This window comes from Pantherophis guttatus, chromosome 2 (assembly GCF_059756535.1).
Source record: "Pantherophis guttatus breed Tessera chromosome 2, ASM5975653v1, whole genome shotgun sequence".
In the NCBI taxonomy this organism is placed as follows: domain Eukaryota; kingdom Metazoa; phylum Chordata; class Lepidosauria; order Squamata; family Colubridae; genus Pantherophis; species Pantherophis guttatus.
Genome location: NC_142064.1, coordinates 69,020,739 through 69,039,164, shown reverse-complemented (window position 1 = coordinate 69,039,164; position 18,426 = coordinate 69,020,739). Strand labels below are relative to the sequence as shown.

At 35.1% G+C, this 18,426-nt stretch overlaps 1 protein-coding gene across 2 annotated transcripts in view; it reads right to left on the bottom strand.

Annotated features, from left to right (window-relative positions):
* CEMIP2 (cell migration inducing hyaluronidase 2) overlaps positions 1 to 18,426 on the bottom strand; it is a 62,578-nt gene that overhangs the window by 1,991 nt on the left and 42,161 nt on the right. For both annotated transcript variants that reach the window (XM_034410249.3, XM_034410248.2), the window contains exons 11-21: positions 15,912 to 16,040; positions 12,954 to 13,042; positions 10,364 to 10,495; positions 9,968 to 10,003; positions 9,426 to 9,581; positions 7,941 to 8,118; positions 7,291 to 7,506; positions 5,848 to 6,056; positions 5,156 to 5,338; positions 4,376 to 4,595; positions 1,952 to 2,032 (exon numbers count right to left, since the gene is read on the bottom strand). In XM_034410249.3, coding sequence (XP_034266140.2) covers positions 1,952 to 2,032; positions 4,376 to 4,595; positions 5,156 to 5,338; positions 5,848 to 6,056; positions 7,291 to 7,506; positions 7,941 to 8,118; positions 9,426 to 9,581; positions 9,968 to 10,003; positions 10,364 to 10,495; positions 12,954 to 13,042; positions 15,912 to 16,040 — 1,629 coding nt within the window. The remainder of the gene's footprint in view (positions 1 to 1,951; positions 2,033 to 4,375; positions 4,596 to 5,155; positions 5,339 to 5,847; positions 6,057 to 7,290; positions 7,507 to 7,940; positions 8,119 to 9,425; positions 9,582 to 9,967; positions 10,004 to 10,363; positions 10,496 to 12,953; positions 13,043 to 15,911; positions 16,041 to 18,426) is intronic.

Below are 18,426 nucleotides of genomic sequence, written 5' to 3'. Positions count from 1 at the left end.
CAACTGCACAAAAGATAATTGTAAAATTCGATGTGACTCACTTAACAACCGCTTTGTTTAGCAATGGAAGTTCCAGTTCCAACTGTGGTCATATGTTGAGGACTATTTGTACTGAATTTCTGGCTGTGGACAATTACTATTGATGACCCAGCAAGAAACTACTAATGGACTCCTTTTAAAAACTGTGTTTTATGGCAACCACATGTGTGTCCAGAGGACACATGTTGGACCCTGGAAAAGAGACTTGTTTGCAGCCTTGTATAGATGATTTTACTTAGAATTTTTAATGGTAGATCTATCATTGCAGTCTGCAGTTTATGCCTTCCTTTCAATTGCCTTGTGATTTAAATAAAACTCTCGCTAGTAAACCCTCAGTCTACTTCTTTCCTCTCAATCCTGAATTTTGATCACAGTATCGGGTTAATGCTTGCATTAAGCTCTAGGACATAAATACTAGTTAACGGAAAGATTTACTTTGAAGTTCTGTATTTAGAAGTAGAAAAAATGGAAGGAGATAAATTAATGCTACCTCCACTCTCTCCCCCATCATTTAAAACAATTGCTTTTCTAAGGATGAAGGATATTAAAACATCGCTATTGTGTGTTAATGTAGAAATTCTCCCATAGAAATTCATCAAAGGCATTCTGAAAATTCATATATATTCAGCAACAGGAATGCCGAAAATGTGAATCTCCTCATTTTTTTTGTTTCTCCTGTTTGCAAAAATGTGTGATGCCGATTAAGCAGTTAGAAACACAACAGATCCAGTGTGTGCAGGGTGGATAAAAATCAATGATTTTTAAAAAAATAAATAAAAAAAACCAGATTTTTTTTATTTAAATCGGATTTTTATGATTTAAATCGGATTTTTATGATTTAAATCGGATTTTTTTGATTTTTATCGAATTTATTTTAATAAAAAACTTTTGGGGTAAAAATCTATCATAAGATAGTTTTCTATTTAAGATACATAAATAATTTAGTTTATTCAGCATGAAATGGAGCTTAGTTATGTAGCATGAGGCTGTATATTCTGCAACACTGGGACTATCGGTGAGTCAACAGTGGGTCAAAGGAGTAGCAGAGATGATAGTTGCTCTTTAAAAATTATGATTTAAATCGAGTTGATTTAAATCAAGCCTTTTTACTAGTGATTTAAATCATGATTTAAATTGTGATTTAAATCAACTCGATTTTTTTTAATTTATTTATTTATATGCCGCCCTTCTTCGGAGACTCAGGGCGGCTTACAATGCATTAAGCAATAGCCTTCATACTTTTGTATATTTATACAAAGTCATCATTGCCCCCACAAACTGGGTCATTTAAATCAAATCCACCCTGAGTGTGTGTGTGTGTGTGTGTGTGTGTGTGTGTGTGTGTGTGAGAGAGAGAGAGAGAGAGAGAGAGAGAGAGAGAGAGAGAGAGAGAGAGAGAGAGAGAGAGAGAGAGAGAGAGAGAGAGAGAGAGAAATCCAGCTCTCTTCCTTATAGGACAAGAGACTAGCTTGTGTCCATTTTATCTTCTGTGTATCAAACTGAGATAAGCCTGGGAGCCCTCCTTCAATCCATGCTTCAGAAAGGCTGCTTGGTCTGCTTCTCATCTATTGTTTTCTTTGTGTATCAGGCAGGGTGGGCAGCTAGCTTACAGCAAACCCTTTCCTTGTTTCACTAAGTAAGATCTTCTTTGTTCTGTTCATGAAGCAAACAGGAGATGAGTCTCTGGGCTGGCCAGATTCATAGGCAGCCTCACCCTTTTCACAAGGGGAAGTAGTCTGCGGCCACAGCTTTTCTTGGAAGGCAGGCAAAGATAACTCATGCCCGCCAAAGAAGGGGTGAGGTTCTTCCATCTCTGCCCTAATCATCTACTGTCGAATATCTACAAGTTTGAAAGATAAGCCTCTCACACTGAAATGAAGGTAACGCCCAGGAAGAGTACAAGAATACTTACAGAAACCGAATATTCTTGTGATTCTGAAGTTTGGATTTTCACAAAGATGTAGGTTTGATGAGGATCGCTGGTAAATACCACCTGAATGTTAAGGATACCATATATATTTAAAACTAGTAATTTTTAGTATTATTTGATAGTTCACGTACAAGCATCCATGTAAGATAAAATGAGAAAGAATGTATTTTTGTTGAATTAAAGGAAAGTTGTTAAAAAACATCTTTGAATTAAGATATAGTGGTCCTGGAGTGTACTGGATCCTGTACAGATTTGCACATTGGTAAAATCCTGTTCAATTTTATATACCGTATTTTTCGGACTGTAAGACGCAGCTTAGTTTTTGGGAAGGAAAATAGGAAAAAAAAAATCTGCCTACCAGGTATTCATCTGGCTAGCGTGCTTAGTCTGGTCAGCTTCAGCACATTAGTTTGCTGGTTTTTTATTCCCTGCTTGGGATAAAAAACAGCTTCTAAGGCACAGCTGAGAGGAAGCAGCAATGAGAAAAGCAGGCAAAGCACCGGAGGGGGGCGGAGGGAGATCGCTTCACTCGGCTAGCGCTAGTTAGGACTGAAAAAAAGCGTCTAAAGAACAGCTGAGAGTTGGAGCAAAGCATGGAGATTGCTTGACTCACTAGTGCCACATTAAAGCACAGCAGAGAAGAGAGTCAAGGGAGCAGGCAAAGCTGGGAAGATTGCTCATTAGTGCCTCGTTAGGGCTGAAAAAAAAGTTTATTTGGAGTATAAAACACGCCCAAATTTTCAGCCTCTTTTAGGGTGGAAAAAGATGTGTTTTATACTCCAAAAAATATGGTATGTATAAAACCCCATTTGTTATTTTATATATGGATAAAATTACATTCTGGATACCCACCCTTACCATTAGTCCATTAAACTGGTGGCTACTATAAAAATAATATAAATCAATGGACTATAATTTTTCTAAGAAAATATTTTTGCACGATAACTCAGAAATGAAGCAATACAGAAAAAACCCAGTCATGATACTATAAAAAAGTACAAATAGAAAAGGAGTCTCTACAAACAATGAATAATTTTGTTGGCAATTAAACTGCTTCTTTCTTTCTACATTACCAACCATTATTTTCTGACAACCATCGCGATAAATAAGGGGAAGCTATCTATACTAATCATCCATTATTTTGGATTTTGTACTCCAAAGCCTAAATTAGCAAAATTCCTGAGAAGAACTGTAGAAATTATAGTGTCAAATATCTGGGGAATTATTTACCTTTGCATACAAAAGTTCACCTAGGGCTTGAGGCAGTTTACAACTGAAGTAAAAAAACAACACCCCGTAATAAGAATAACCTATGGCAATCTTAGTATCAATGACACCTACAATGACACCACTACAAAATAAAGTTTTCAAGGGATTCTTGAAAGCCAAAATGTTGTTGATATCCTTCACCCCAGAAGGCAAAAGGTTCCAAGGTCAGGGCAGCAGCTGAAAAGGCCTATCGTCTAGCTCTGCTACCTCTCGTGGTAAAAAAAAAAAAACCCTCTGCATTCCTTTTCTTGAAGATCACACAAGGAAGCTACATCTGGGTGGGAAAGATGATCTTATAGGAATCTTGGCACCAAGTCATGCAGGACTTTAAAGAGATAACCAATTTTGAACTGGACCTGGAAGCAAGACGGTGACCAATGCAACTATTACCCTAATTAGCAGCTGCCATATTTTGCTCCAGTTGAAGGTCTCAATTGTTTTCAGAAGCCACTTACTGTTAAGTAAACAAGATGACAGGAACACATCCCAGTCCTCAAATTCCTGCAATTGGCCATCCAAAGCGGGCAGTGCACCCCCCCCCCGGCCATGGGCTCCATATATGGATTTAGGAATATCTCGGGAAGGCATTTCCACTTCCAAATAGTGGAAATCTGACAAATAACATATCCATCTTGCAGGGATTTAATCTTAAACTTGTTTTGACCCATACAAACTCAGATGGAAGCTAGGATCAGCTAGTACTTTGAAGCATCCTTAGTCTGACTTGGGCTATTATCAGAATTTTAACGCTGCTCCCCCCAAATGAAAGATCTAAATAGTAAACACTGCTCCTAAAGAACATCCAGGTTCTACTGTAGACCTTTTTTTAAGAATAGTTTTTAATCTGCTTTGTTTTATTATTTTAATGTTTTTTAATGTCTTTATACTATAAAGCACCCAGAGTCATTTGATACAAGATGGGCAGCAAATAAATTTCATATTGAGAAAATATTTTTTTGCCAGTTCTACTAAACACAAGCAACAATTCTGCGAACTGTGCCTGACAGGTTCCCACACATATTTTCCTTGAGAAATATATTCAATTCTTTCTGCAACTCACCTGCCAACCTGACAGATAGCCATGGGATAAACCATTCAATATGTACATATAATCTTACCTCTGCAACAATTTCTCACCTGGTCTGAGCCGCATTTCTGACAGGCATTAGTTATTTTTGTGGGCATTCTTTTCACAGCAGTTGGTTTCTGGAAGTACTTTGGGTAAGCGTTTGCTGAACAGTTACTGTAAGACTTTGACTGAAAGCTGGCCTGTATTTTCACTCTTTCACATCCCTGAGATGAACAGTAACTGTGCCCTTCTCTGTGATATTTGGCTTGCAGGAACAGAAACAACAGCCTGCCGAGGAATACAGAAGTAGGAAAATATCAAGCAGAGCGCATGCCATTCCAAAGGATGCTACAACGGCACAACTGTTTACTTGTGCATCTTACTTTATGCCTCTCCCATCAATGTTATTAATTTCATTTTTTGTTGTTGTTCAAATACTCCCCATTCAGACTTTGAATTACATTATTCATTTTGCCATTTATAACAGTCATTTTGCTAGAAACGAGAGCTCCTTCTTTCTAACATGCCGTGTATGTGTAGATGACAGAAACAACGTTTGTGTAAGTAAACACATTCAAGCTGATGGAGACAATACAATCCTGGATAGAATGATCTAAGATAGATAATGAAATTGACGAATGGAAAATAATTTATAGGCATTCTTAACAGCCTAGCTTGCTAACCTTTAGAAAAAGGACCCTTCAGTCATAAATCTGTTCATAACCACAAACCACATTTCTCTTAGAACTGTATCCATGCTACATCTCTCAACCCTTAAGACAGCCAGACCAAACAGTCTTTAGACACTATATAAAGCTCTACTTTTAATTTTTATGGAAAATGTCTACCCAGTGCTATCATCAAAATAGAAAATTTTCTCTGTTCGTCTCTTCTGCAGCTCAGCCATTGAAGACACGGCAACATAATCCTCCATATTATAGTAAGCAGATGCCTGTCTCTGGAATACATCAAAGGTGACTTGAAAAGAGGCATCCGGTGGGTAACAGAGGCCAACTCGAATCCAGTCATTTCTGAAAAAAGGATTGATGAAAAACATTGTCATTTATGATTTACTCTTTGTTGCATTTAACCTTATTTAGCAAAGATTATGGGAGCTGAAAATTCCTGACTTTGCCTATCTGGTGAAAAAGCTTTTGAAACCAATAAACAAGTTTCATTATGCCATTTGTTTTATGCTGGCACATGCCATGAGTTGTTACCCAACATCTAATTAAATATTCTGGTCACTCTTATCAGTTTTATTTAAAGCCTTAACTTTCAGATTCCAATGATTCTATTTGCTTAAGTACGGTCACAATTAGTGTGTAATATGTAACTTCGGTTGATCTGTTTATCAAATATTACCAGCATATACACAAATATGTTTTATGGACTGGTGATTGACCACAATAAAGAGTCTTACCTACTTTCTCCTGTGGATTGTCAGGTTCCACAGGACTTAAAATTCCATAAATACTATTTATTACATGTTTGAATAGTATAGCAATCTATCACAAAAGAACATCACATGCAAACGTACTTGTTGAAATTAATGAGGTACAAGAAAGTTATTTGTGGGGATTGTCCATTCCAATGTATTGTATAGCCCTTTTGAAGCATTACAACTGGCTGGTATTGCTGGAAGTCAGCTTTCTGATTATTAATACCTCGAAGTATCATAGGGTTGGAAGGATACTCGTCTCGTACCATAGTCATTAGATTCTGTGGGTTCCGGGTCTGGATGTATACCTACAACAAGAAAACAAAGAAGGGAAATGCTAAGTCTTATGAAATGACAAAAACCTGATATATCAAAAACACATGCAATGTGAATGACCTGGATGTAAGACGAGTAAGTCTCAATTACATAAGAACTCTGAATGAAGAAAACTATCTTTTACAAAGAATTGTATGATCTAAGGAAAACAATAAGAAGAATGATTCAATGAAAGCTACAGTATGCAGCGGATATGGGTTTTGGGGCTTAGGAAATCCTCCTTATGGGCAGTTATCTTCTCTTTTTTGATAGTGAACCCTAATAATACTTTGCCATAAAAAAGAAGAAGAAGAAGATATGGATTGAATTGTTTCTGATTTGACTGGTAATCTTGCATGACTGGAGGAACAATTAAGCTTTAGGTAGCCCTAAAGTCAGAAAGAAAACCAGAGTCAGAAATGCTAGAGAGCCTATGAGTCAGATATTTTTTTCTAACCCTCTAAGCTACATTTGAACAGGATTAGTTTTATCATAATCTCTTCCTTGTGAAGTCATAGCTGTACTCTAATCTTTATACACAATATGACACATTAAAAAGTGCATTATTAAAACAAAGCAATTTTATTACAGAACAAGCCCAGACACACCAAAATGTTACTTATACTTCCTTCTCTCGTGTCCCAAGTATTGGAAAAACTGTGAATATGATATGGATAAAACAATATAATGGAATTACACTTTCTTCATATATCTGACCCTATATTTGCTTTCTTCATGCTAGTCTGTTACATTAATTAGTTAATGTAATATAATTAATGTAATTAATTAAAAATAATTAGAAATAGAGATGGTGGCAAGTGAATGATGCATTTATTTATTTAATTTTTATTTATTTATGTTCTATATAACCATCCATCTTAGTCAATGGCTCTACAGTCATTGTGTAGCTGTATTTTATTCATGTTAACCTATTTCTCATTTCCTGAATTAACTTAATCTTCTGGGTTTGCACTGAACCATAACTAGCTGTTCCACAGGGTAAAAAGTGGAGGATAATTTGTGGTTTAGACTATAATCCAAACCCAGCCATTGTATGGGTGTGGGTGAGAAGACAAAAAGATAGAACATACATACTCAGCTAAAAAATATTCCAACTGCTGAATTTAAATGTAAATATAAATCAATAATTCAATCTTTTCCTCTAGAAATTGGACATGCTATTCATGTTTCATGCATACAACAGAACATTCACATCTCTCTCTTAACCTGAGCAAAAGTTCCACTGCAGACTACACCATTCCACTTGATAAAGTTAGAACAGTCTGGATGTTGAATCAGATAGTTATCCATTCTACCAACATAAGTGTCCTTGTAACCTGTCACCGATCCATCAACATCATGGAATATTGAATTCTTGTCACCGTCCAAATCAGCTTCTTCAAACCACGGGCCAGGTTTACCAAAAAAGACTTTTAAAGAAACCTTACAAAACAAAAAGTACATTAATATTTATTATATTGTATTATATAATCATATCATAATATTATAATTATTTAAGAGTTGTGGTGAGACAGTGGTTAGAATGCAATACTGCAGGCTACTTCTGCTGACTACCAACTGTTTGAATTGCACCATCTCAAGGTTGACTCAGACTTTCATCTTTCTGAGGTCGGTAACATGAGGACCCAGACTGTAGGGGGCAATATGCTGATTCTGTAAACCGCTTAGAGAGGGCTGTAAAGCACTGTGAAGAGGTATATAACTCTAAATGTTATTGCTATTATTTTATTTATAAGCAGTCCATTTACCTCACAGAGACATTAGGCTAATGCTACTAATTACCATTATTGTCTTCAAACTCCTTTCCTTTTTCATGTGGAAAAAGCAACTTTAATTAAAAAAAAAAACACCCTTACATTTTCATCGAATGCCACCAGGGAAATATTGTTCTGAGGTGTAATTTGCCAGGTATTTTTCAGTAGGAACCCAATTGCACTAGTGAATCTATCAGTAGTTGGCACAAAATTATTGAAAGTACATTTGGTGAGGCGAATAGGTCCATCATAAATTTGAAATCCACGGATTGGATAAGTCCTGTAAAAGCAGAAAAATGTTTAGAAACATTATTTTTCTTTCTGAAATAAATATTTACAGAATAAGCAGGTAAGAGTTAGGGAATAAAAAGCTATTAGGGAATAAAAGCTATTAAATACAAAGAGACTCAGTGAAAAAGGTTTACATTATGGCAAAATTTACGAAAATATTTGCATGCTGTATTTTCAAATGTAGTTTTTATTCTGGGCCATATTTTACTGGACCTTCCACGCCCAAGGAATAATTTCAGACAGGATGATATAAATGTATGTGTGTATTTATATTTTAGACAAAGTCCTCTTCTCAGTATGAAAATTGCAGTTAATGAATTTGATCTCTCAGTTTGCACTCTCGGTTATGAGTGCAGTAGTGGAAATCTTAAAAGAACAGGTTAGGAAATTATCATAATGGGGAAAATCTACCTATGTGGTCACTAGCAGTAGAAAATGACTTCATGGCACATAATCAAGAAAAATACTTTTATTACTATAGAAACAGTTTAGCTCATTATAATTCTACATGAATCCTGACTGGGCTGGATTTCTGCAGTACATATATAGGCTGTTAAAAGATGTATGTATATGTATGTATTTATTGCAAAGTTTTTTTTAAAAAAATATTCAATTAAGTAGATACTCTGGGCAATTTAGAAGTATTATTTAAAAATACTAGGAATGAAATACAAAATGTGTTTAAAACCATGTTAAAACTATAGCAATCATTTTCTGACAACTGGGAACAAGTGGAGATGATAAGAAGTGAGGATAATATGGTCATATCTGTTATTCTTGGCTATGCTTTGCTGTATTTAGGAGTAACAGAAGAATGACTGAAAGTGGCTGGCAACCATCCATGTTAACTCCTTGTCAAGAAATCTATGCTCATATCCATCCATCAGCTTACATCTTCCAGGGGCAAGCTAAGTTTCTTCAGGAACTATCTGATAACTCTTTTAAAGAAACTTCCCTTTTCGTAAAGAAAAAAAAAGATGCATTATCTCCTAAAGAAACTGGACATCCTCTTTGCATTGTTCTAAAGAATGGGGGGAAAAAAACAACCCATACAAGTGGTCAGATGTACTGGGCTCAGCATTTTCCACAACATTCTGATGGATAAAATTGCCTTGAACCTCACTTTTGCAAAACAGTCGCAATATGTTTCTAAAGATTCTGCAGTATAAATTCAAAGCTAAATTGTACTAGGTAATAAAGTAACTAAGTAATAAAGTCATGGCGCCTATGAAAAGCTATCCTTGACACCACCACAAAATCAACCAGACAACAAGTTGAAGGCTATGAAACACTTACCGGTTTCTAGGCAATGTGCGTGTTCTATTGTTTATTCCTCCAGTCCCCCAATATTTGTTCTGGCCTCCTAAATAACCATAATTCTTGCTTTCACCAACAAACAGAGAGTTTGAGACTTCCTGGCTGGACCCTTCATCACTTGGAAAGCTTCCATCACTATCAAAACCAAAACCAAAAACAAAGACAGGTGACTTTTAGCAGATGTAAAAGATTTAATTCTAGCGAGGCTGGTGCCACATTTAACAGAATAAATGACCATCATTGTGTGTTCTTGCATGGTTTTGTCTTTGTGCTTCATCTCATCCATTTGATGGCCTGATGAAAGAAATAGGCTAGTAAATCTGGTGAAATTTAAAAAAAAAATTGAAACTCACTATCTGGCAACAGGGCTAGGAAATAAAAATAGAAAGTAAGAGGGTGTGCTACCCTGACCTATTTAAGAGGAGAAATAAAATATAATAAATGAGTTCATATGTGTGTACACTGTCCAGTGGGTCTCCAATAAATGGCAACCACTGAAAATAAAGCCAAACAGTACAAACCTTGCAAATGTTAAGCCTATTCCATTGTCAGCAAATCTATGATAGAGGGGAAAAAAAAGAACTTGTTTTAGAAAGCAGCTTCTTTTGATTAGCATTAAAATAAATACATTTTCAAAATGCGGCTCAGAACTTGAGCCAGACAAGGAGAAGATGCTGAATCAGAGCTTGGCAGCTGAACCCATTTTCCATAAATACAAGCGGTTGGTTCAAAGCAAACTTAAAAAGATAACAGCAAAAAAATATGTTTGTATATTTTTAAGCATACTAATCCAGTATGTTTCTGCTACCTTCCAAGAAAATAACACAACTAGATTTAATGAATGTAGTCAGCTCTGCCAGCCCTGTTCAAAATTATTTACTTTAGCAACATGCTCACATTTGCTCTGGAGGACTCACCCTGAGTTCTGAATGATGATGTCTCCACCTCTGACCCAAGCCCCATGGTCATTGTTTTTATAAGCTATTAGTCTTTCTATAAGAGCAGCAACCCGGGGCTTCTCAGGATTTGCATCTTGATGAGGCCGAAACCTTAGAAATGAAAGACAGACAGAATTGTATTGGCCTATAAGCAAATCTGCCTACATGTCCAAAATATTAAAACTACTGGCTGACACAGAAGATTAGATCCAATATTAAACACATCCAAAGAAATGAAATAGAGAATCAAAGATTAGCTTTGGTGTGACCCAGAAACAGAGACAGAAGATCTTTGTGGCACCACAGTGGTTAAACTGCAAACTATCATGCTAAGTCTAACATGAGTTATCTTCCAATACCAGTCTACTTCTACCCTCTCATTTAAGGAGTGTGTAATTTCTCAAAGTAAACTCCCACTGAAATGGAGAAAAAGAGTGCACTATAATATTTACATACTTCACATTCCTTATATTCTTTGTTTCCCCAATTTCTTCATAAGAAGGCAGGAAAGCACTGAAGTTATGAGCAACCACCTATTTTGTAGACAAAGCTCAAATGGTCAGATTCGAATACCCCTAATGCAATCCATAATATAGTGTAGTATAGCATAATGTGGTATGTTGCAATGAAGAGGATAAATGTCTAACACTGTGGTCACCAGGACATTAAGTAACTTAGCAATTCAACAGAGAAAATGAGACAAAAATCTGATTGGAATGAAATAATAGATCTATTCATAATAGCAGTCAGCAATCAGAGATGCAGGAGAAGGCATTCAAGGACATCAAGGAGGCAAGAATAAAAATGAAAACTGGAATACTGTATTATTTAACTAGTAATGGGCATCAGCAGACAAATTGTCAATATTTAGCTAATATCTGCAGAAAGAAAATCATAAAAGCTAACTTGTAAAAAGAACCTGGGCTCACATTCAAAATTTCAAGCAACGGAAAGGGCTTTTTCTCCATGTCACTACTTATCGCATATTTAGAAAATAATGCATTGCTTCGTGGCTACTGATACTGGCTTATAATAACAAGTTATGCAACATGAAGATGACTTCCCTTTTTGCAAAGTAATTTTAGTTGATCAGTGGAATACAGTAGACACAGTATAAAAGTTTTCCATTATGTTCCTAATAAAAAAGATAGCAAGATGTGGACTAGACTACATTACTGACTGGTTGAAGATCAAAGGCTCTATTCTAGACGTCGTATCATTCAACGTATTCATAAGTAACTTGAATGACATGTGAAAAATATGATTTCTGGATGGCACAATGTATTTGACAACAAATACTTTACACAACAGCATTAAGATTCAAGAGCATTTTCATATTTGGAACAATAAGCAATCTTTCAAGAGGAGCATATGAAAACTCCTTTATTTGAATAGAAAAGCCAGTGGCATAAATATTGTATAAGATAGGGACAATCATCCAGACAGTAGACTCTGCAAAAAGGAACTAGCTGGCTTGATAAATTACTAACTGAACAGTGTAATGCAGCTGCTAAAAAAAGCAAATGCAATCCTAGGTTTTTATCAATAATAGTGTCAAGATCAAGAGAAGTCATTCTGTGTTAGTTAGACTTAAGTTATGATACTGCATTTTAGGAAGGCACTGATAAACTGGAGTAACCGGAGGGCAACAACCAAGAATATAAAAGACAAACATAGAAGAAAATTTATCAGGGACAGTCGAAGGTAGCAGGTATTGTAATCTTGAGTAGAGAGTTTCAGGGATAATATTGTTGTTTCCAATTACTTGAAGGGCAGTCATAAAGAAGATGGGAAAGAAGTAATTGTAGCTGCTCCAGAAGAAACAGTGTGTTTAAATTACAAGTGTGGACATCGGGGAATATCCCATCTGCCCATATTAAGAACCATTCAACAATGAAACAGGCTGTTTTGGGAGATGGTTGATTCTATTCTGGAGGTATTTAAACCGAAGCTGGCTGGCCATTTGTCAGAGCTGCTGTAGTAGAGGTAGTCCTTGACTTACAACAGTTCATTTAGTGACTGTCCAAAGTTACAATGGCACTGAAAAAAGAGACTTATGACCATTTTTCACACATACGACCGTTGCAGCATCCCCATGGTCACATGATCAAAATTCAGAGGCTTGGCAACTAGTTCATATTTATGACCATTGTAGAGACCCGGGGGTCACATGTTCCCCTCTTATGACCTTCTGACAAGCAAAGTCAAGGGGGAAGCCAGATTCACTTAACAACCAGATTACTAATTTAACAAATGCAATGATTCACTTAACAACTGTGGCAAGAAAAGTCATAAAATGTGGCAATCTCGCTTAACAAATGTTTCACTTAGCAACATAAATTTTAGGCTCAATTGTGGTCGTAACTCGAGGACTACTCGTAATGGAATTCTACACTGTCCTGAATTCTACACAGATGCAGGATCTTCACGGTCCATTCCAGTTCTTGCATTTTACGATTCTGTCTGAAAGACTGCTAAATCCTTTGTCTTATGATATTAAAATTCTGGGCAAGATTTTTTAGATGCAACCTTTAACCATTCTGCATCCTATCCTCAAATTTCATTTTACCTTGCATTATTGTCCAAAGACAGGTATTCTCTTTTATCTGCAGCACTTGCATTGGTGGTTTTTACTCCTTTATCAATGAATAAGCCAGCCTCAATAAAGAAAAAACAACAACAAATTAATCTTTTCCACAACTGAAAATCTGTTGATATTGTTGCAAATCTTAGTGATATTCTCTAACAAGGTATAACTAGGTTTTCCAAGTAGTTGAGACTCCTTCATATTAAAATATATTAAAACACTCTTATATTCCACAATGGTCACTAAATATTTCAGAAAGACCCTTTGTGAAGGAGTCAAGAGGCAGATTATGGATCGCCTTTTTGAGCCCGAACACATGACTTGTATAATATCTGAAAGTTAGATCATTCCATCCCCTCCCAAAACTAGATAATTGGCAGTTACTTATGTAGACTCAACATATCTGAATTGACCAACATCTTAGTGATGCAACTTTTCAGCAACTAATCTGTTCTTTTTAATACAAACAAAAGGGAAATGCCTACAAAGTAGTTTCAAATTATTGTAAATCATTTTTTTGGGAGCTTGAGAAGAATATCACATGCCAGTTTATTATCTTCTAATTAAGATGCCTTTTTTTTTCAAAGAAAAAGAGCTTATAAATAATTTCACTGAAAGGATGTAAATGAAACAGACAAATATTCCCATGAGGGAAGGAGTAGGGACAAGGAGGCCATCCTGGTTTTCTGATCATTTGAAAATGTTAGGGCAACTACGGATCGTTCCTTCATATCCTGATACTGAATACACATTGTGATATTTATTCAGGAACCAGTTTCACTGCATTCAATGGGGATTACTTTTAAGTAGGGATACATAACTTTTATTATGTTCATCGAAACCAGTGGCAAATAGTTCAGGAAGGAAGGAAGGAAGCCATACTTACAAATGTGTATACATAATGAGTTGTGGATTATAAAGGATATGAGTAGTTTATTGTTTTCTTTATTTTTTTAAAAAAAAAGCCTCTCTCAAATTACTGGGGGAAAAACGTGGCAAAGGCATAAAAAAACAAAGATATGACTGATACTATTTTAAAATTAATCACTGTTTAAACTTACCAATATCTGACTTTGGGTTGATGTTAACAAAATGAGTTAAACTATGTAATCTGCGCATGCTTTAAAACAGTATTCTGTATTTTATACAGGACCATTTATGCTGCAATTGCAATGTATATACAATAGTTTTAATAGTAATGGTTTTTATGGTGTTGGAAGAAAAACAATATCTTTGATTATAATACCTCAAAAAGGTTAGCTAGGAATTTGATGCACTTTCCATCATCATATTCTCAAAAAAGTCATTTATGAGTTCAGTAAAGAAGAGATATTTCAGAAATATATTCTTAACTAAAACTTCAAACCAAGAGAAAGAAGATGATTAGGAAAGATCATTGTGTATTTTTTCCTACATTAAAAATCTAAGTATGCTAACAAAAAGTAATATGAAGCCTTTTTCTGTGGTGACTGTTGTTGGAAGACCCCCAAAAGCTATCTGAGAAACTGGCTCACTCCAATGCAATTAGCCCATCCCACCTACACCAGCAGAAAGGACATGCTGAGGACCCTTTCAGCCAGCTGTTTCAGCTGGCGGGGTTCAGAAGAAGAGCCTTTTCTGCCGGTGTAGATCTACGTCCACCCTTTTGGCCTACTGAAAGGCCTTGAAGACATGGTTGTGCTAACTGGCTGGGCATCCCAATGGGGGTGTGGCATTTTGAAGGTGGCTAATAGAGGAGATAACACCCACACACACACACCTTCTCCCTGCGCACACTTTGCTTCCTCTCTTTCTCCATCCTGCTTAGCTTTATTTTATTTATTTATTTATTTATTTATTTATTTATTATTTTATTCAATTTGTATACTGCCCTTCTCCTAGTGGACTCAGGGCTGTGCACAGCTAGAACTAAAACACATACCAATACAAAATTTAAAATTATTAAAAGAATTACATAACTTTGGCCCAAATTTAAAACAATTCAAATTAAAACCCATTGACAATTTAAAAGCTAAAAAACTAAAAACTAAAACTAAAAGTTTTATTTTAATTGAATTTTAAGAACCTTATTTATTGTTTTAATGTTTTATACTGCATTTTATTTAATGTCTGCAAAACATTAAAGTAGTCTTTGGAGAGATAATAAATAAATAAAAAATAAAAATAAAATGTTGCTGGAAGTTCAAAAACAAGCTATACAACAGATTAAGTTATAGATAAAGGCATTCCATTGTCAAAGCATGTATCAGATAAGTATTCCTGGCCACCAAAAAAGTATGTAACCAAGTTTCAATAAATACTAACCAAATGATTCTGTTTGGGGTTTTTTTGTGCCTGCTCAATATTTTCAGTCAAATAATTAGATGAACTAATCTTAAAAGAAGTATGACTGCTTACAAGTGAAACCATGAAGTTGCAGTTAGTATTAATATATGTAATATATGTTACATATATTAATACATGTTAGTGTTAATATATGTAATCTACAGGTTTAATAATGCAATATAGATTAATACTTAATTCAAGCTCTTTAGGAATCTCTCCTGAAGGATCAGTAAGAAAAAAAATTCTACAAAATGCTCGCTGTCAGCACACAATAACATATCAGATGTGCATATAAAAATACTAAATCTTTGTAAAGATTTTAGCAGCATGCATACTTACATTTCTGTATTATATGGTTGATTTTATAAATAAACATAATGAATATTTAAAAATGAACAAATGTATCAGTGTAATGAAACACAGAACGGTTTAAGGATAATTATAATTCTAAGCATACTATTACAAGCACGTTATAGTGAAACAGCAGGACTTCCCAGATTAAAGAATGCCTTTGGTTAAAACTATGAGATTTGTCTTGCGTGAGTACAACCAGTTATGTTTAATTTAGATCACAATCCATTCATAAACATATAAATCATTAACAGGTTCAGTTACCTTAAAATTGGAGTGGACTTTGTTGTTATAGAAAATTCCTAGGGGGGTAAGTTCAGCTTTTGTTTCAAGGAACAATCCTTGGGAATCTCCTGTAGGAAATTTATGGAATATATACCATATTCCAGCATCCTAGAAATAAAAAATGAACTTCAGGGATATGCCATTCTATTTTTTTTTGTTAAGATTTTTATCTCCAGGAGTTCAAGGTAATGTACACAATATTGCCATTCCCTATATCCATATTGGCTCAGGAATTCTGGGAGTTGAAGTCTGCAAGTCGTAAAGTTGCCATAGTTGCCCACCCCGATTCAAATCTCTTTCCACCTCCATCATTAGAGTACTAAGCCATTTGGGACTCTTGCATTTAACTTTGGGTAAGAAAACCAAAACATTCTGCGTTTTAAAACCAAATTGCAGTTTGGCTCCACGAGGCTTATTGTCATTAACTGTAGCGGTTAGCTGCCACGATAATCTAAATACTGGACTAGAGTTAACTGAGCACAGTTCTTCCCTTAAAAAGTTGAAAATTATATACTTTTTCTTTTTTTAAAAAAAACCTAATTGGTATTCTACATTGGCCAAAGAAAACAGCAAGTTTCTCTCTATTGGGTAATTTTCTGGCTCTTAAAATAAAGTCTTCTTTGAATGGAGCGGAGCTCACGATGATTTTGTGGACATGTGCACACAGTTTTCTTGGCTACATTATGGAAGTGGTTTGCCATCGACTCCTTCTGGGATGTTTATTTGACTTCCCAGGCTAGTCTAGAATTGAAATTTCCTGGTAGTTATTTTATTCAAGTACTAACTGGATCTGCCTCTGCTTAGCTTTTCAAAATTAGACAAAGTTAGCTAGCTGCTACAAGACTATTAGTAATAGACTCTTTTGATTTTCTCTTCCTGAGGAAATTGAGGTCCAAAATTGCTTTCCTTCTCTGGCATAAGGCAAAAAAAACAAAACAATTGTTCCTGTTGAGGTATTTCATAATCTGGAGCAGGTGTGGAGTGGGGGTTTAACACCGCTGCCTTGCTTACATGCTGAGTAGAAAAAATTGAAATCTTTCAATAGATTAGCTACACAGAGTTGGCTACTAATGCAGTCTAATATTGAAGCAGGCTAGGACTATACTGGAGTGGGGGGGAGGGGTGCATTTCTTGTCTCCATTTTTAAAATTAAAAGTCTATGGAAGACTTCGTTTTACTTTTTATTTTGACAAATGAATGGAAAGTTTGGTACAATCTTAGAAGATTTTGGAAGGTCATAAAAAGAGCATTTAGTTCATTGATCTCTGTCTTACAATATACTACAGGTAGTCCTTGACTTATATCAGTTTGTTTGAAGTTACAACGGCACTGAAAAAAGTGACCTATGACCATATTTCACACTTACGAATGTTGCAGCATCTCCATGGTCATATGATTTACATTAGGATGCTTGACAACTAACTCACATTTATGATGGTTGCAGCATCCCAGGGTCATGTGATCACCTTTTGCAACCATCAGAGAAGCAAAGTCAATGGGGAAACCAGATTCACTTAACAACCATGTTACTAATTTAACAACTGCAATGGTTCCCTTGACAAACGTGGCAAAAAATTTTCATAAAATGGGACAAAACTCACTTAACAAATTTCTCACTTAGCAACATAAATTTTGAGCTCAATTGTGGTCGTAAGTTGAGGACTACCTGTATACAATACAATATAATACAACTGAGAATAAAATTATATATAAAGTTCACTGTTTCTTACAAATAATAGGCTTGTTCATGTTTCATCTATAGTAATATAAATTAATGACAGGTCAAAAGTTTCAAAACAAATCAGTCCATTTTTGGATGACATTCAGGAAGTCTGAAGTATTTAACTAGTTTAATCCACATACATTATGAATAATTTGAAGCCTTCACTTTTAACTAAAACAATTGTTCTCTTTGGAAATAGAACATTTCAAGTGTGTTGTCTAAACAATTCCACTGATATGAAAGACACATGGATATATATTTCTGTATATCAGGAAATGGTGATTAATGTTCTACAAAATATATGATTAGCGATGCAAACCAAGATTTTAACTTTTTTTTTTTACATCTAAGAAAGATTGCTCAGAGAATAAGGCGAGAATAGTTATAAATGATGGTGTTACAAAGACAATAACCTTAAGCCAGGGAACGAGACAGGGTTGCCTTTTATCCCCAGTTTATTTGCATTATTGATGGAGGTTTTGGCAAATGCAATTAGGAAAAATTCATTGATTGAAGGAATTGGTGTACATAAGAAAAGTAAAATAAATTTATTTGTAGATGATACATTATTAACATTTCAAAATCCAGTACTTACTATAGAGAGGATATATTTACACCTGAATGAATTTGGGAAATATAGTGGATTACAAATAAACTGAGAAAAATCAGAAATGATGTTATATAACTACAGTAAAGAAGAAGTGGATGTATTGAAAGGAAAATATAAATTAAAAATAGTAGATTGTATTAAATATTTAGGTATTGCCATCC